Source organism: Sparus aurata, chromosome 20 (genome assembly GCF_900880675.1).
Source record: "Sparus aurata chromosome 20, fSpaAur1.1, whole genome shotgun sequence".
Classification (NCBI taxonomy): Eukaryota; Metazoa; Chordata; class Actinopteri; order Spariformes; family Sparidae; genus Sparus; species Sparus aurata.
This window is the reverse complement of record NC_044206.1, coordinates 6,484,479-6,504,013: the sequence shown is the minus strand read 5'-3', so window position 1 is coordinate 6,504,013 and position 19,535 is coordinate 6,484,479. Positions and strand designations below refer to the sequence as shown.

General features: G+C 40.1%; 1 protein-coding gene across 3 annotated transcripts; it reads right to left on the bottom strand.

Annotated features, from left to right (window-relative positions):
• Positions 1-1,626: 1,626 nt before the first annotated feature.
• Positions 1,627-19,516, bottom strand: sap30bp (SAP30 binding protein). 3 transcript variants are annotated; one of them, XM_030400329.1, is made up of 10 exons: positions 19,376-19,516; positions 18,640-18,746; positions 16,669-16,713; positions 13,830-13,869; positions 9,768-9,856; positions 6,251-6,342; positions 6,028-6,140; positions 5,891-5,949; positions 5,064-5,154; positions 1,627-2,466 (listed from the first exon to the last, which is right to left on the bottom strand). In XM_030400329.1, exons 1-10 carry the CDS (start codon positions 19,467-19,469, stop codon positions 2,285-2,287), a joined length of 912 nt encoding a protein of 303 aa, XP_030256189.1. In that variant the 5' UTR covers positions 19,470-19,516; the 3' UTR covers positions 1,627-2,284. The 3 variants fall into 3 exon arrangements, with proteins under 3 accessions (XP_030256189.1, XP_030256190.1, XP_030256191.1); XM_030400330.1 differs by having other exon boundaries at positions 1,627-2,463; XM_030400331.1 differs by lacking the exons at positions 16,669-16,713; positions 18,640-18,746; positions 19,376-19,516 and adding an exon at positions 13,996-14,313.
• Positions 19,517-19,535: the final 19 nt, after the last annotated feature.

Genomic DNA, 19,535 nt, shown 5'->3' with positions numbered 1-19,535 from the left:
GCAAAAATGCCTACATACCTTCGGAGTGTTCCCTTTTTCCACAGCTACGTCATGCCACAATATTTTTTCATAGTTCGCCAAGAGTCCATAGAATGGGAATATCCATGTTATTTTACCCAAAACAAGCTACAAGTGTCAACAAGCAAGAAACCCCAGGGTCTTAGCTTTCATTTGAGACCAGGATTATGTTTCTAGGTAAAGGGGTTCTCCAGTTATAAACCTTAGAATGTCAGTAGGCGCTCTTGGAAAGAAAGGACCCAAGCAAAATGCACAGACATGACTTTAGAAAAAAAATTGTGAAAAATCTAATTTTTAGTCTTTTGACTTCAAATGTTGAGTGTAGCAAGCTGAGACCTGTGGCTATGGCCTAATTGTGTCCATAGACATACCTGAACCCTTATATCTTAGTCAGTTGATTGACATTTGAATTGGACGCAAACCAAAACCTGTGTCCCAACCTCTGTAACTCTGTGTCAGTACGTCATAGAATCCCACTTACGCTTCTAGAAAAAACTTGAGGGTGTTACCTTTCCAATGGCACCAAGCACATCCCCGAGTCTCAATGTGGGAGCTGTCATGCTTTTAATTTCGGTATGTCGTTTTGGAAAAAGAACCTTAAAATGGGGGCGTTCATTAAGAGGTAAAAGGAACCATCTAATTGCTGGCAATAATGTATGGATGCACACTCATTGTTCTGCGAAGAGGATGTGTGAAACCAAAAAATGCCACCTCAGCACTTTCTTTTAATGGTCTATTGGAATTCCAGGCTCTGCAGCAACATGTTGAAATACAAGAACAGGAACATTTGTTCATCTACTGTACTAAATGCATGACTACTGTAACCACTCGGTGGCCAAATGTCTGTATTATTCAACTGGAAGTCATAAATGACCGTGGGCTATGCAATAATCTCTTATCTCTCTATTTCAAACAAGTCTTAGCTTTTTGCTGACCATCATGCATCTTTTACAGGACCTTAATCTCTGAGAATACAGGGTTTCATTTAGATAAATACAATTTCAGTATAAGGAAGAAACATTTTCAGAGCTTGGTTAAAAGACTGCACCCAAATGTATAATGTTGCAGTGTGAAAGGTAAGTTATAAATATTGACAGCCTGTAAAGAAGAAAGAAAATTATACCCCTACTCACTGTTTTCCAAGTTCACTTCGGGGACCTTTGGCCCGCTCTACCCTGAGTGTTGCTTCAGAAGTATGCCGAACTCCTGACGCAAACATAAGTCAGATGTCAAGACTGAGCTGATGAAGAGCATCTGTCAGGACTTCACCTGGATAACACATGTATCCCAGATGCATGCGTTATCCGTGTGTGTGTATGTGTGTGTGTGTTTGTGTGTGTGTGTATGACCAAGAGAAGGAATTATTCAGTCGATATTAGGGCAATGTCTTCAGTCAGCAGAGCATAGTGTTCAACAGATGTTCCAATTCAAATAGTAAAGTAAACCAAAAAGATTTAAAGCGGTGATAAAACTGAAACAGTGGAAGCTATTTCGTCCTCGTCCGAGCTAAACGTCCATAACAAACATGCACAGAAGAAGCGTTTGCTTTCAATATGTAGAGATCTCAGTGTGTTGGTTTGTGGGAAAGAAAAAAACAGATAACCCATCTGAAAAGGCAACATCTGATCCATTTATTCACCTTATCATCAATATGTATGTACAAGTGTAAAAAATCTTACGATGGAGACGTCAATATGCCAAGGAAGGGGGGGAAGAAAAAGCTGAAAAAACTGATGCACATGTCGAGCTATCACACAACTGCTACAGGCATGGACATACTGCCCCCGAACTATGAATACAAAAATAAACACATTTTCAGATATCTCTCCCTTTTTCTTATTGACATTGCCGTACACTTCTTTTCCTCAGCTGTTTTGAACTAATGTTGCCAACATTTGAGTGACAGGCAAGTTTCAGCAGCATGAGATCTGCAAGCATCACACATTCAGATTTTCAGAGGATCTATGAGTATTCTACTAAAGCGTCAGTTTGGCTTTATGATGCGATAGTGCAGATTCAATCCCAGGGAGGAGAAAAAAAAAGGCAGTAAAGTCTTTGGATCGGTCCATGATCCATGTGCAGCAGAGGACATTTTTAGGTTGGTTCTAGAAAAAAAAAGTACATCGTGTCCCCGTCAGTTCATCTGTCCTCTATCTGCATCTTTTTACATGTATAATGACAGGACAGCACAGGTCTTCCAGCTTCACGTCTGTCATGTTTCGATCGCTCACTCTTACAGACAAACATGATTGTGCCCGCTCTGTGTTTACTGCTTTGCTTTCTTAAGGATGGTGCCTACTGCAGAGATGACAGTGGTCTTGGTGCCGCTGGCCGTGGTCGTCACGGAGACGACGGCAGGTAGGGTCGCGGTGGTTGTGATGATGGTGGGCTGGGCCAGGGTCACAGGGATTGCAGAGTCCCACTTGCTTTTCCTCTTCTGAGCCTCTGCTGACGAGAGTGAAAATATGGGAGGAGTGAGTGATATGAGCTCGGGACTTAAATCCCCAGCTGCACAGGCGGGGCACTATGCCGGTGAGAGGCCTGACATCACTAGTTAAAAGGCACCCAGTGGAGTTTTTGTTTTGTTTTAGCTTTGTTTGTGTAGTGCACGGACATAATACACACACATGCAACAGCTGGAGGCAGAAATGCAGCAACACATGAAGCAATGCACCAACAGAGGAGGACTGCTAGCTCGCAAATATGAAGCTAATTAAGAGTCAACCCACCCTGACATTAACTATTGGATAACAAACTACCGTTTTAAAGGTTCGAGTTTGGCATTAGGGCTGTCACATATTGTTTTTTTGGAGCATTTCTGAATGAGAGGATGGATCTTGATTGAATCTGACTTAAAACTTGAGGACATATTTTGTTAGTGCTCAGACTTCTCTTTGAAACCAGTGGTGTCTCCCTGCTGGCCATTAGAAAGAATGTATGCAATAAGGCACTTTTTCATGGGCTATACAATCATTAGACATCCGTGGTAAATACTACATGTTCTGGTCAGAAACACTTTATGTAAATATAACTTTTGGTTGTTTGTTTATAAGCGTGCACCACAGAGCTCCTTTAATCCATCGTTGTCCATCCATAGCTTTTTTGGCATTCAAACACAGGTCTCTGTCCTATAACCTCTATATAAAGGCTACATTTAAACTTGACAGGATTATTATGGGTATAGCATTTTGAGTACAATTCATATGAATAAATAATGTTACCAAATAATTGATTTTTTATAGTTGAATGATTGTTTTTCTCCCTGGCTGAAAGTCCTCTCAATCAACGTTTAATTAGAGGCAGTGGGGGTCCTACATGAATGGGTAATTTTCCACTTTATAAAGAAGACGTCATGCATTTCAATGCACAAATCACGGTTTAACTACAATTAAATTGAAATGTAATGACAGATGTGGAGTTGTTTGCTTGTGCTGCTCAACCACTGTGAACAAATCTGATCAAACCACAACCACACAGACTTGATGGAGCAGAATAACAGAATTTTTGGCTAAAGCTTTTAAAGTTAAACGGTTATTGTTGACCGTTTTTTTTTCCATTAATGACCATGAGCTCAAAGGAAAGTTGCCTTTATCGCTCACTAGTCTATTCCACCTGGCTGAGCCTCCTAATAGCTTTTTCTCGTCAATGTCATATTGTATTTTATAAAGCATTGAATTCTGCTGCATATTTCATAGCCTGTACTCAAACGGTGCCTGCTGGACATTCATTTTGTGAGCATTCAGAAGACAGGAATGAACATTTTGGGAAACTGTTGGTTGAACAATTATTCAGAAATTTTGCACCACCAGTGGGGAAAAAAGTGAAGCCCACTTTTAGCGGCCGATCTGACGTGAGACGAATCTCTTTCACAACTTTATTTTTCTAATTTTCGTTCAGGATAAGGGACACATTCGTTACAATATTCTGCTCTTGTGAACACATTTGAGGTACCTATACTAGAGTATTTCCATTTTCTCTTTACTTCTTTTCCACTACATTTCAGAGGCAAATATTGTACTTTTTACTTCACTCCATTTATTTGATAACTTAACCTACACGTGACTTTACAGATTTAGATTATTAATACAAAATAATACACTAATAAACAATGACGTACAATTATAGATTAAACTTCCCAGCAGTATCCAAAGAAATTCAAAGTAATAAAAAATACATTTAAAAGTATTTGTTTAGCCTTTTATGGCTTGATTGACAGGACAGTTCAGAGAAATGACAGTAAATGGGATGAGAGAGAAGGGGAATGACATGCAGCAAAGGGCCACAGAAAGCCTCTTTACATGGGACACCTGCTCTACCAGCTGAGCTACTGTGGCCCTGGGTACTTCTTGTTTTAAAGGTGTTATTGCAAACATTCAGTTACTAAATGTTGCAAACCATCTCCCCCACTCACGTCACAACACAGCTGTTGTTCGAATCACCTACCCGGTCAAGTGTTTGCCAGTTTTATTGCACTAGCTTACAATTCCAACGCTCGGCAGTAAATATTAATGTTACAAATGCTAGCTAGCTAATGCTAACTTTGCTAACGCCAGCTAAGGTTAAGAAGGCTAACGCTAGTTAGCCTTAAATTGCTAATGTAAGGACAGTTATTCAGTGCAGTATGCTCAGTCATATTTTTCCCCATAAACTGGTGACCACAAAGACTTTATATCCGCGACGAAACACAGATATCACGTGATCCTAACTGCGTTAAGCTATTAGCCCGCTAACCTTGTTAGAAGAACACATTTAAAAAAATATTAATTAACAGTCATAATAATGTTTTTATGGAAATTTTATTCTGTATCTTTCTACAATAGTTGTTTTATTTCTCAAAAAGTATTTGTCCACATACAAAATGTTATCAAAATGACCTTTAGGTATATTTTGATGCTAGCACTTTTTTACATTTACTTTTAAAGATTTTGAATGTAGGACTTTTACTCGTAACAGTATTTTTACACTTGTAAAACTGACATTAATGGAGCGAGGTGCGTTTCTGAAAGGAGCTCAAGTTGTAAGCTGCTGCATCGGAAGCTGTTTACCTGTGGCTGTGGTGGTGGTAGTGCTGCTGGTGGTGGAGGCAGCTGTGTTAGAGGGGTTGGTGCCCTTCTTAGTCCCCGTGACAAATTCAATCTATGAGACACACAGAATATCAAAGCACTCATTTAATTCCTGGGACTGCCCGATGTGTCATTGATTGTCAACAACCACAATCTACAGCTGCAGGTCCCTCCTGAAGCTCTACTGGAGGATCTGGGGCGTCTGGTGCTCAAGGGCACATCGACATAATTTGTGGAGCGAGGGGAAGAAAGTAACACATTCCCCCTCGTCTGGTTTCATTCTGACCCCAGAATCTTACTCCTGTTACGTTAACAGCTGTACACCACTGAATACATTTTGCAGTAGAGAATCATAGAGCAGCTGTAAGGTACATGTTCATTCAAGTCCAGTTTCTAAGTCTAAGCACTGGAATCACGCGGCTGTTGATGACAGCAACGTGCATCACACTGTTTTCTAACTACATCTGCGGGTTTCTAGGAGACGACTGTGATGTTTCAGTCCCCGCACTGACACACTACCTCCCTCCCAATGACTATTTCAGAGGTAAATAGGAAAAGAAAAATTAGCTGGCAAAGAAAGAAAAGAAGGTGTTTTTCATTACACGAATGGGCATGGCTGAGCTGTAAGGCTGCACGGGGCTGGGCCTGAGCTGCTACAGGAGCTGAACTTGGCAGTGTTGGTTTCTGCGTGTCTGATGGAGGACGTGAAGTAGAAATGATCAACAACTGGTGGAGACTTGCCCCTGATGCAGACAGAGAACAAAACTGACAGCGGTATAATCCACCTTATTTTTTGTTGTTGGACTCACCTTTGTCCGCTCCTTCTTGGCTTTTTCCAGCTTGTCCATCTCTACTTTCTGGGCTTTGGCTGGAAGGATGAGACAGAAACATTCATGAGTGCTGGGTTTTATTCACAGAGCTTTGGAGAAGAAGTAAAGTAGCTTACCCAAAGCTTCATAGTAAGAGTCCTCTGACCAGCCATGAGGATCAAACATATCTTTTGGGTAGTTAGTTCCCAGTTCATCGATACTGCAGAACTGAATGAGCTTCTCATAAATGCTAAGAGAAAGAAAAAAAAACTATATGAATGTTACGCCGAGAGGTATCATGTGTCAAAAACACTACGTATGTGTGTTGGTTTGGGTGCATTCTTTGACTGAGCTGCATACCTTGGGTTTCTAAATTCCTTCTTTTTCTGGATGTGGCTGTTTGTGTCAAAATCTCCATGGAGCTTCCTCTCATACAGCTTGTGGATCTTGTCCTGTTACAAAACAAACAAATCAATGGAGGACAGCGGGTCAGCTCTCACTGTAAGATGAACGCCTCCTGCTTTGACTCAGCTTCCTCCACGCTCTGTATTTGGCAGGACACACTGAATAAATAAACACAACCTATACACGATCAGCTCCAGCAAGGGCCAGCGTGAATTGAGCTATTGTATATAAAGGCTCTGATACCTTTGGGAAATATGTGACAACCACGTTCGACTGGGCCACAGGGAGCTGGCAGATGTAGCCTAAGGCGCTGAATGAGGGCTAACATGGAACAAGATGGGGGCAGGGAATGCTGCTAAAAATGATGAGCTATCACTCCTTTGTCCATCCAAAACCACCCAACACAAGTGTATTAAACTACTAAAAATGACAATTAAGAACTGCGGATATGAGTGCTTTTTGCTCAGCCACCACTGTGACTGAGATTTGGTTCACTCTAGGTGCAAAAACTACCCGATTTAAAAGCTGCCCTGTTCAGCTTTCTTAAAAACAAAATGAAATGCATCCTGTGCATCCCTGAAGTCTAACAAGCCTGCTATGACAACATTGGCAAATGCAATGTATTTATTATTTCATGTTTTAAAACCTGTATTGTTTACATCTACGTTTGGTTGCTAGCAGTCCAGATCGAACAGTCCACTGAGTACCTTTAAGGAAAGCGAAACCTTTCTATAACAGCTACACATTGGTTACCTATATATAATTTATGAATTTAACAATAAGTTGATATTAATAATTTAGACCATAAAATACTAAAATATATTTAAAACTCTTTAAAATTGCTAGTTTTGACTGGATCTTTTACTTACTCCAACTCTACAGTAAAGAACCAATACAAACTAAAATGTACGATGATATAACAAAAAAGTAAATGCTTACATTTAATTGGCTGAGACCTTTGACTGGCATTTCTGTTGATAAATGACTTGACAGTCCCTTCAGAAAAACGCGATTATGCGATCGCATAATTCAATGCAAAATCAGCCAAAGTCCGATTTCAGCGCAAAATATGCGGGGCTTGCATGATTTCATAATCCCCTGCATTTTCGTTGCAAAAAAGTCACATATATCTTAGCAGAAAGTTGAAAAATGTTGCATTTACTTCACCCAAGAGCAGCCATTTTCCCCTGTTGCCATGGGAACGTTATGAAGTGACGTAATTACGTGACTTGAACATCATCAAAAGCTGCAAACCCCCTGATGAAGCCATCATGAAGCCCGCAACTCAGTCTCATTTGCCAACAAAAAAATCATACTAATTTCAAAAACTTTACAGTTGTAGGTATATTAGTGGTATGTAAATTTTAAACACATTTTATTTTTTTATATTTCATTAATACATTTTTACAGAAGTCGTTGCATATTCCTTTTGTAAAGCTACAGAACTTGTTTGACTCATCAATGTTTGTAAGTTTGAGCCATGTGTTTATTAAGGTCTGAAATAAAACAAGATGAGAATTTAAATATTCCATCACTTTCTGTGATGTAGTATGCTGCTTATCATAGGGAGTAATAAGAAATGACTCTTTACATTAAGGAAGTAGCCTAGTGAGAACAGGGTGTTGGGGGAATCACTTTTTTTTTCTCTTTTTCATCAAACCGCAGCTTTTGCAAGTTCCCACAATTTTTGCAAGTTCCTGCAATTTCGTTGCATAAATATCCCGCATATTCGATCATATTTTAAAGAAAACGTGCCGCATAATCAAGGATTTTTGCCCGCAACAATCACAAAAATACTCTGGAAGGACTGACTTGCCTATTATCAAAACTGATGCCAATCAACGTTCTGCTGATTGACTACTTAAAGGGCACTTCACTGATTTTACACATCAAGTTCAGTTTAGTTATTATAGAAAGACTCCCTCTGTTACAAGAGCTGTATAATGTGTTCTGTTGGTCTGATGGAGCTGAATGAAGTCTGAGAAAATCTGCCTGATGCCGTCTTCACCATAACCCTCATTATGATCATGACATCAGGGTTATCTCAACTCTGGCTTGTAGAATAAACCTTTATAACAGAAAGACTGTTTTATACGCAGATGCAGATGTTTTTCAAGCAGGAAGGGTTTAAAGATAAAAGCGCGGCATTGTGGGAAATATAGAGCCTGTTAATGAGCCTTGAGCCAAAGTAAAGACTGAAAGTCAGAATATCTTGGCCTCTGCTGTTTTAATTGTGACCAGGAAGTGAACAGAGGTCTCCCATGTCCTCTGCTGACCCAACCACCCACTTGTACATCCGTCCTAGGAGGTCTATGCTGTTATAGTGTCAAGCTACTTCATCATTTTCTTGGACAAGAGTCACACACGGCAACATGAGGCCATTGAGGTCAGGTGAATATGAACATGGGTCATTTTTGAAACAAACAGCCAGTTCTGTTGTTTGTCTACGGACACATTTGAGACTTGTTCAAAGCATGAGCTAGAACTTGTGTCCTAATCTCAAGACCATGATTGCAGAATGTGGTCTGGAAATCGTTCATAAAGTGGAAACATTCCAGGAGACTTGTGAAATTATTTACCTGTGAGGAACCTTTTCAAAGAGCATTTTCTAAGACTGAATCTGTTTCTGCTCCTCCATGACCTCAAGGCAGGGATATCTAGTGTGTTCGAGTCAAGGTGATTCATTAGTTGTTCATCTGATAGGTGAGGGAGTGTCCGCCCAGCGGGTATTACTGCTGAGCTGTTCACTTACCAGGGCTGTGTCCTGACCTGCCTCAGCTCCTCTGAGAGAAAACCTTATGCAGTTGCATACAACAAATTCACAGCAGCAACACAGAAAGAGAGCAGCGCCGGTGATGGTAAATTGATAGAAGATGACACTGTGTGTTGGTTTAATTACAGGGGGAGAATTTATGTAGCCACCAGAATTTATTTCTAACCCCAGAGGGAAGGAGGGAAACTTCCAACTGATTCTTTTGGCATGGATAACAGGTTATTTTGAATGCATCCAGATGAATACTCTCTGGACGAGAAACATTTTAGTTCTCCTAACTTAAACTCCTCATCTCGAACTCTAGACTCTAACCCTTGTAAACATGCCAAAGAGAGGGGTGTGTGCGTCTGTGTGTCTGCTTATAAAACCAGCATATTCCTCTAGGAGCCAATGACAAGTCTTCATCTTTTAGCAGGATGACTTTACTACCTGGAAAACGTTTATCCGGCAAATGAAACATGCCTAAAGACGTGCCACAACACACAACCCAAGACACCAGGACTTTCTGTAAAGCTCATAGAAAACCCACAACTCCAGTTATACCCATACACTCTTCTTCTCCGGTCTGATTAGCATACGTAACTGTGGCTTCAGCGGTGAAAAACTGCTTGCACGAGACAATGGCAGCATATATTGCGTTGAGATAAGTAGTGTGCAACAAGGACAGCTCATACAGTATATCACTGGGGGTGTGTCTACCTGTAGTTGGCTCGAGCAGCGTCCAGCGGGCTCAGGGGGGATCCTTATCTCATCAGGTGACATGTTCCTCACTTTCTCTGAGAACAGAGCTGGCAAGGAGACAGAAATGTAAACATGAGCACTTGTATGTTTGCCCTGCGCTCGGTCTCGCAGGTCTTCACACGCCAAATAAGGATCAACTGAGAAACATTTGTTAGACAAACAAAGTCAAGCCGGAGAGCCAAAACTGTTCGTTTAAGAGAAACCAAGTTAATCGCTAACTATTTTGATAACTGATTGTTTCGAGCTAAAATGTCAAACATTTGATGGTTCCAGCATCTTAAATGTAAGTGTTTGCTGTTTTTCTTTTTTTTGTTTATCATAGAATCTCAAGACTGTTTGGGGTTTTTCCACTGTTGGTTGGACACAAAAATCAATATGAAGACTGGGAAATTGGGCTTTAGGAGATTGTATTCAGCATTTTTCACTTTTTAAAAAAAAAATGTTATTTGAATTTACTTTTACCTTTTATAGACTCAACAATTAATACGTTTGTCATAAATAATCGGAAGCCTATTCGATCATGAAATCAGCTGTCAGTTGCGGCCCTAATGGACAGAGGATGCGTTATAAGGACAGTGGGATGTGGATATGCACTGGAGAGCGACCTCCTTTGATGAAACAAAGGCTCGCTGTGTGATAAGAAAACGCTGCTGTTGAATTCCTGAGCATCCTGTTGTTCATCACGGTCCTACGCATGTGCCAGTGCTTTTACAGGGCAGTGTGGTATGAGGAGTGCACGTCCCAGGCAGGGAGTGGCTGTTGTTGGGGCTTGTAAGGAGAAGGGAGGCTCCTCTCCCCTCCCTCTGGACCCGTCCCTTGTTTTCCCTCTCCATGCTCGACTTGTCTCTCTCCGCTTTCTCTGACTGCAGGCCAGGCATTCCTTCAGTGTCAGACGTACAGTCTTTACAGCTCAGAGCTATCAATCGCACTCTGAATGAGTTCTGCATGCTGCGTATGTGTATGCGAGTGTGCAAACGCGGGAGCTCGTCCGCAGCATGTCGACAAGAAGAAACTTGACTGGACAGGAGAGGATCACTTTCTTTTAAGCTGAGCTTTGCTGAACACTTTATCTTTAAAAACATAGGAGGGAAATTCCATAGTCACGTAACTCACTGCTGAGTGTCAGCAATTAGAATTTTGTTTTGTTTTGGTCTTGAACTACATTATTCACTTTCACTTGAGTTTACAATTTCCAACATTTCACAGAATCATTTGTCAATAAATCCCAACTTGACACTGACATCAAGAATTGAGAACTTTATCAAATTAGTATTTATTTTTTTATTTTACATAAACAAAATCTGCTTAATACTCTTTTGTTACTGACTGAAATGGGGCTGTAGCAGCAAGTATTGAAAACTGTCAATCACTGAATGCTGTCATCAAATGTCTGCACCAACTTGTGATCTTGTTTATATCATAGATTCTATTTTATTTGGGAAAGAGTTGTGTGGATGCCTGTGTTTCTGAAATACTGAGAAATGTGGCTTGATTTGAAATAATGAAAAAAAAGGACTCAATAGCAAACACTCAGGTAAGTCCAGTAAGGAAAACATGTTGTTTTGGTTTTCAGTAAACTGTGTGTCCTCTTGTATTATGACTGACTTACACTAAAGCTTACACTAGGTCACGATGGGCTCCGGGAAATTGAAATAAGCATTTATCACAACTTTTTCAGATTTTATAGACTAAAGAAATAATCGTGAAATAATCAGCAGATTCATGAAAATGAAAATGATCATTAGATACAGCTCTAACTGACATATATGTATCTGATTTCCCCCGTGTCTTTGTAATTCTGAAAATGTTGACTGTTGGAAATGTTGTCCATCTTTGCTGTTTACCTCGGTCTGCTGATCAAGTGGGACGACAGCTCCACACATGTGGACACCAACCTGCCACTTTCTCTGCTGAGTTCAAAGCAGGAGCAGCTCCTCCCACTCTATCGCTGATATAACTCTGGTTTACCTCCCCCACCACGTGAAGCGATGAGCAGGGCGTTGCCTTTGTTGGCTAGACCATAAATTACCATGCATGTATGCAGGCTCACACACTTTTTTGACAGCATGTAGTTTGCACACTGCCTATTTCAAAATACTGTAGCCTCTGACAATAAAAAAAACCTGACAAGGCAAGTCAGATGAGTCACAGGAACTTAGTATTCCACTTGACTCTCACAGACACACACACACACACTAACACACGAGTCACAGGCAAATACAGATTGCGACAGCTGGTTAGTAATGTGGAAGCCTGCAAATCCTCTCTAGACAACAGGAGATTTAGTTGATAATTGTGGAGCGATGTTGGACAAACTCTGGAAGTGTGTATAAATGAAAGCCTGTGTAATAAACATCCCTGTTCACATCAATTCATTAACGCGTGAAGAGTGTGAGAGGATATCCTCATATAACAGGAGCACTGTCACAAAGGAGATGGAGACAGTAATGGACAGACAGAGAGAAGATTATATTCGGCATCAAAATTAGCATCTGTTCTCCCCGAAAAACCAGACAGAAAGTCACAATCTGTGCCCTGAGGGTCTTTTTTGGACCGACAGACAATGTGTGTCCCTTCTGTGAGCGGACAAAGAGCCGTCTTCAGCCTGCTGACGGCGGCCTTCTGCCAGACGCACTGTGACATTTACTGACAGACAAGACAGAGAAGCCGAGCTCCGCTGCAGTAATGTCAAACGTCCAGGCCCCGGCTATGACTCACTCTGCCACTACAGCACGCTGATGGTGATGGCGGCTGTTCGGAAAAATTGGAAAATGCTCTAGCGCTTCTCCTTCTCTGACTTCTTTTTGTGAGCAAAACAAAGCAAATAGTGGAAGCGGGGATGATGGAGGAAGCAAACATGTTATCAGAAGCCACCAAGTTTACTCTGCTATCCCTCCCATGGAGCACGTCAGAGGAAAGTCCAAAGAAAGGCTTCTTACTTTAGTACGATATCTAATTTCGTTTTCATTCAGTTTAAGACGTCAGATTTAAAATCTCCCACTTGGATTCATTCACACATTCCTATCAACAATAAAATATTTTTTCTAATCATCTCATTATTTTAATTATAATCAGTTTTACAGAACATCATTAACTAACTTATCAGTTGCAGGTGTTGTTTTGCATTCAGATGATTATGGAGTGATGCACCGCGTGACCTGAGCCATCATCTGCACCCACCTGTATCACTCACATCCTGTCTGATGCACACTCACACACCTGTACTGGTCAGTCATCACTCACTCCCAGCTCCCTGAGTTAAACCCTCATAACCCATCAGTCACTCTGTGGATAAAGAGGCCTTTATAACTCACTTGAGTCTAGTCAGTGAGTCACACGTTTACAGCACCAACACCCAAGAAGCACAATAACAAGGAAAAGTAATTAAGACAAGCACTCATTGCCTATGACTGGAATCTTCCAAAAGACTGGGCAGATGTATTGATAAAGCCATTAGTCAGTTAGTGGCATAAGAATGGCAGAGAAAGTGAAACTTTCCCAATACTAACATACTATGTAACCGGCTCCAGTTTTAAATGTATTCATGTTCTTGCCAAAACTGATACTTCCCAGCTGTTGTAGCTCGCTGAAGTGTTTTCTACTCGACTGAAGGGTGAACTGAAGGACTGAAGGTCAGTACCTTCAGGCCTCCTGCAGGAGAGTCCGTTGTTGCATGAATACAGCACCTTTACAGTTAATTGGTGTGTAATGCTACACTTTTCTTAACTATAATACATTTTTTGGCCTTTTTTGAGCAGAGACTTTATAAAATCTGCAGATACCCTGTATCTGCTGTACCTGGGATTGATGCAAAGTAAACTACAATGCCCTTCATATAAATTAAGGAACATCTTACCCAGTGCAACAGGTTGGCTCTCCAGTATGGTTCTGAATAGTTTTTGGACAACAGTTGGGTTCAAGCTTGTCAGGAGCATAAATTAATTCTTGGTTTGACAAGAGCCGGGCTTTTTTTCCTTTTTGATCAAACATATGTGTGAACATAAAAGTATGTGAACTCACCGACTAGCTCATTGGGGTCCTTCTTTTCAGCTTCTGGGATCTGCAAAAACAAGAAGAAAAGAGAAGAGAGAGGGAGAAGAAAGAAAGAGAGAGACACATGGGATATTTAGGTCTCCTTTGAACAGGAGAATCTAATCATCAACCCCGGATGTAGGGAATTTCTTACAGCACCAGCTTGGATGGAGTTAAATGCAGTGCATTGCACGCGGGCTGGTGAGATTAACTGGCAGTGCTGATGTGTAGAAAAATACATTTCATTTCATTCCATTGGTCCCCTAAACCTCCAAATCAAACAGGTGCTAGTGCTACAGTCTGCACAGAAAAGAAGCTGATCAGTTTCTAAGAAGTAATAGTAGCCACAATAGTAAATCTTGGCAGTTTCCAGTGAATGCTGGAGCTCAGCAGGAGGAGGAGTCTTGTACAGCTTCTAAAATATGCCGCCCGTTGTGCCAGGACTGTGGGCATTACACAGGTTCAGTACAAAGGAACAGTGCTGTTATTCACATGAATCATGCTGTCACCTAGCAACTGCACAGGCACATCAAAGAATTGTCCTCAAGTTGGCCAAATCACAAGGCGGAGGAGGAGGAGGGGGTGGACTGAAAGGCATGGAAGCACAGCAGAGCCCCCTGGCACCTGCTGTTTGAGACAGAACCAATAAACTGCTCTTCATTTCACTGATCCACATCTGACGTTTCTTTCTCATCTGGCCACACTTCACAGGAAGCTTGCACTCCTGAGCCTTAATGATAAGATTTTTATGAAAAAAATATTTTCATTTAGGTCTAGTTCAAGTTGACTTTATCGAAATCCAACTCCGTCTTGAATAATCAAACCAAAAACATTGTGTTGATCACATAAACACCACAGGTGTTAAAAGGAGCAGCTAGCTTCCCTGGAAACTGCTGATGTTCATCTGAATGTGTTCGTGGCTGATGGCAGTGACAACACATTTGTAGAATCAAAAAGCTGATATTTAGCCATTACTAAAAAAAGCCTAAATGTCATCAAATTGTTGATTCCAGAGAACCATTTCAAAGCTTTCGCTCACATTTTAACCATGACAAAACAACTGTTTACTGGATTTAAGACCAATCTATAAAAATAACTAAGACTTAAAATCAAGGTAATAATCTTTGGGTACCACCAAACCTCTTCTCATCTCAGGCGCTGCATATACCATACACATCATCTAACCATCTTCTGTCTTTCATAAACACCAGAGCCACAGCGACTTGTAACATAAAGAAAAACAAAGTGTAATTCAGTCCATTCTAACAGCACAACAAATTATAGTCACCATAGAGTGGCATAAAGCCATCTAACAGTCTTAACAAAAACAGAAAGCTTATTTACATCTTGGTACATTTAATTGCACTGCTGCTGTAATAGATTGCATCAGATTGCACAGCTGTTCAAATCTTCCCATTCGTATTTTCAGCACCACACATTTTCAGCACTGCACTGTAAAAAAAACACAAATTCTGCTGGGGATGGATGAAGATTTCTATGTCTTCTTCACAAACTGGAGGTGTGGGGACTAAAAGGTGTGCATTGAGCATGCAGTGAGGATTTAATGAAAAAAAATGCTGTCCTATTACATTATGGGCAATATAGGATCTGGAATACACTAAGAACAGTCAGGGTATCTCGGCCAATCACAATAACAATCACAGCTGCACTGTTTGATCGAATAATTGAAAAATGAAAATGAATTGCTAAGTATTTTGATAATTAATTCATCATGTTGCAAGCAAAAATGACGACCATTTGCTGGTTCTGGCTTTTGTCATGTATGGCAGTAAATGAGTCTGGCACTCTAGAAAATCTGTGACAGGTGAAAATGTTTAGCAAATATTATCTACATTACACTGGGAACAGGAATTTAGTTTGTTATTGTTGGGTGGCTATTGGTCTGCAAAACAGATGACAATTAACTGTAGTCTTTGTTGGTATTTGATAACCAGTAATAAATGAAACACTTTGTACAGGGGTTAGTGAAAAAAACAACAACAACATTCATGTCGAACGCTAAAATAAGCCCCAAGTATCGTGTGGTAACCTTCTTATCTCCAGTTAGCCTTAACTGTATCAGAACAGCAACCCGCAGCTGCTTCAAAGCCAATAGATAAGATAAGTGTGAGGAATAATAATGAAATAGGAGGAAGAAGTGATCCAATATAAACATTCTTTCACAGTCTTGTTAACTAATATATCTGAAACTGATCCAAAACACTTACCATTAAGATTAAAATGGTACATGGACTTTTAGATAAGAGTAAACATAGGACTTCTGCTACTCCAGGCTACAGTACCTATGAAGCATGTCAGTCAACCCCTGAGGGTAACTTAGTCAACGATTACTGAATATCATCTTACAAACAGCAGCGCTTCGATGACTTCCCTGGAAATGTTGGCGCTTCAAGGGAAGATTGCTCCACATGTGGATTAGTGGGAATTCACCTCATGACGCACGGTGTTACAACCATCATATCATTAAATCTTTGCAGTCGCAGCGCTTTTAACTCTGCTTTATGACCTTGCATACTGAAGAGACAAAACTTCAAGAAAAATAACTTTTCAGACTATGATACATACACAAGTACAAGTCACTGACCCGATCTCACCTACATTAAGTGCTTTGTTTGTTCTTTGAGCGATCATCTGAAAAATATAAACCCACAGCACCATCTAGTGAACATGCTCCTTCGTAGCATTTGGTGGCAGCTTTAAAAGTGCCGTTCCTTGCAGTTAGTAACAATACATATGGGAATAAATTAATCAGGCTTGACCCTTCTCCAAATCCTATCCATCCCACACAAGGTGGGTGTTGAAATACCTCAACATCATCTGCGTCCCTCTCCTCGTCAGATTCGTCCATTTCCTGTAAAAACAAAAATGCAGAAGGTTAACACTTTAGAAATCAGAAAGAGGTTAGACCAGGGAGGGGGACCAAGCAGCAATAGAGACCCAGAGAAGGACTGCAAAACTGTTCACCCCTTTAGATGGTTTACACTAGTTCTAGTAAGTCTTTATCTAAGGAACATTCCAAAGTGTTTTAGAAACAAGTTTCAACTACAAAGTTTCAATTAGTAAAACAGATTGAGAAAATTTCTTCTCAAGACTTTATTTCAGGAGGTTTCTTAAGCCTGAAAAACTAACCCTAATAATGTCATCTGGGTCATCTTGGCTTGGAGTTGAGACTTCCAAGTTTTTCAACAGAAAACCTGCATTTTAATCTGTACATAGAGCATTTGACAGATGTAGACATTTAGTGGTAAATGAAAAGATGGTGCCCATCAAACCAATGAGAACTGCTTGCCAAGCGTAAACGGCGACAAAAGTTTTCTGGCTTCCACGGTTACTTCCTGGTTAAGTGGCCCATTAAATAGTAGTATTAAATATTAGAACATATTATAGAATATAGTGTTTTGTACATCTCTGTAAAAGTCTATACTTTGTAATCAGAGAACTTAAACCCCAGTTTACTGTAATGTTACCAGATAATATTGTGTTATAATAAGTGTGACAATTATAATGTTTTATTGTGGGGATTCACCAATATGACAGTTTAAAATTGGTATAGGCCCTCATTCACCTTGTTGACAATTTAATTGGTAAATTATATTGAACATTTACTTGTTTCTCTAGCACAAAAAAAAAATCAAAAACGAACAAAAAAAACAAAACAAAACAAAACCCATCACCATCAGCTAAACTGTGATCTTAATCTGTGTTGACCCAGACCCTGTTAGCATCATCACTCTGCATGTTATCATGATGATGTTAGAGCCTCATAATAAGTGTATCCTTATTTCATTGTTGTTGACGATGTGTCGGGGATGCATTAACTCAGTTGTATGGGTTTTGAGGAGGTAATTATGTTGCTGTATCCGATTCAATACATAGTATTATAATAAATGTTTGCTTCTTCATACATGTAAACGACATGATCAAAATATAAAAATATCCATCTAGAGCAAACTGTGTACAAAATGTTATGATAAGTTATAACAATGTATTTTACATTGGACATAGGAGTTTTGGTAGTTGAGCAAAAATATGCAACTTACCATTGTTTTAATTATCTATTACTCATCAATTATCTGTTGGTTCTATGAGCATTAGTAAATTTACACGTCAATTTTGCACCAAAAGTAAAGCTATTCATATCATGTAGTACCCGTGGTTAAATGTAATAGCAGAGAATAGCTATTAGTGATGGACCAATATGTTTTTCAGGACTGATAACGAGACCGATAACAAGTTACTGGAACAGATACACATTTGCAGTGAAAAATAATAATCTTAGTGTCAAAGTTGAAATTAACCAGTTGAATGTAACTAACTACAATTTACTGTCCTTAAGTACATTTTTGAGGTGCTTTAGTCTAGTATTACCATTTTCTGCAACTTAATACTTCCTGTTGACTATATTTATTTGATAACTTAATTTACAAGTTATTTGCATATTCAGATGTTGATCGGCTGTTATTTGTGATGTGTAACTAATCAAATAGTGATGTGGACAGGATATTGAGTGAAACAACGTGGTGGTGACAGACAAAGGATGCTGCATTAGAGCCTAAGTAGTGCATTTTTAATACAATTTATTGTTTCAGCAATTACCTATATTAAGACTATGTTGAGCGAGAAAATACTAAGACTTTGCAGTACTAACACTAATCAACCCACATCAGAACAACCATGTACTGATGCTTTTTTCGCAAATAAGATGCAGCTGCTGTCATGATCACGACAGCATTGGTGGGTAACACGTTTTCAAAACTTCAGAACTCAAAATACTGACCGAGATGCTTTCCCCGCTCTCTTCATCTCCAGACACTTTGTCATCTGGATCCTCAATGCGGGTCAAGTCGTCATCACCATAGCCATAGACCAGACCTCCTCCACGCCCTAATGACAGACAAGAAAAGATAGAGGAACACAGGTACACCACACATATGTCAGATAACTAGAGGAGGCACAAGGGATCACTAGCAAGCGGCACTGACGGTGAGGGACTCAAAGTCTCTATTTATGATCAGCTGTAAGTTAATGCATGTCAGACATGACAGTGAAACAGTGATACAGGAAGAAACCACAGAGACACACGCATATAGTAAGAATATAGTTTATCTATGCATACAGACACCCTGCTAAACAACTCCCGTTTTAAAATAAAAGACCTAACTTTATCGTTACACTGACGTATTGGCGAAAGGAAAACGACACATTTTACAGCAAAACAAAAAGACCTCTGTTGTTGTGACGTTTAACGTTTCTATAGCCAATATTATTAGGCTAACATCAAAAAGGCCAAAACACAAACCAGAAGATACTGCTGAAATAATTTTACATACTTGCACTTTGTATGTTTGCGCTTTTGTTTAACATCTAGGACATTTTCTGTAAACTTAACGTTAGCTTAGTTAGCTACAAGCTAGCGTTAGCCAACACATGGAAGTAAAGGTTAAGATTCGCAAAGCAGCAGTCAGCGTTTTTAGCCTCTAAGAGCCAAAAACTTGATCATATTTATCACATACCTGGCTCGTCCTGTTCGGGCTCAGAGTCGGGCTCTGAATCGTCTCCATAGTCTGCCAAAGAGGAGAGCAGAGCACTCTTTTTACCGCTCGCCATTGCTGTGTACGTCGCATAAACGACTGGTCGCAGAGTGATAACGTCAGGAGAATTGTAGGCGCCAGT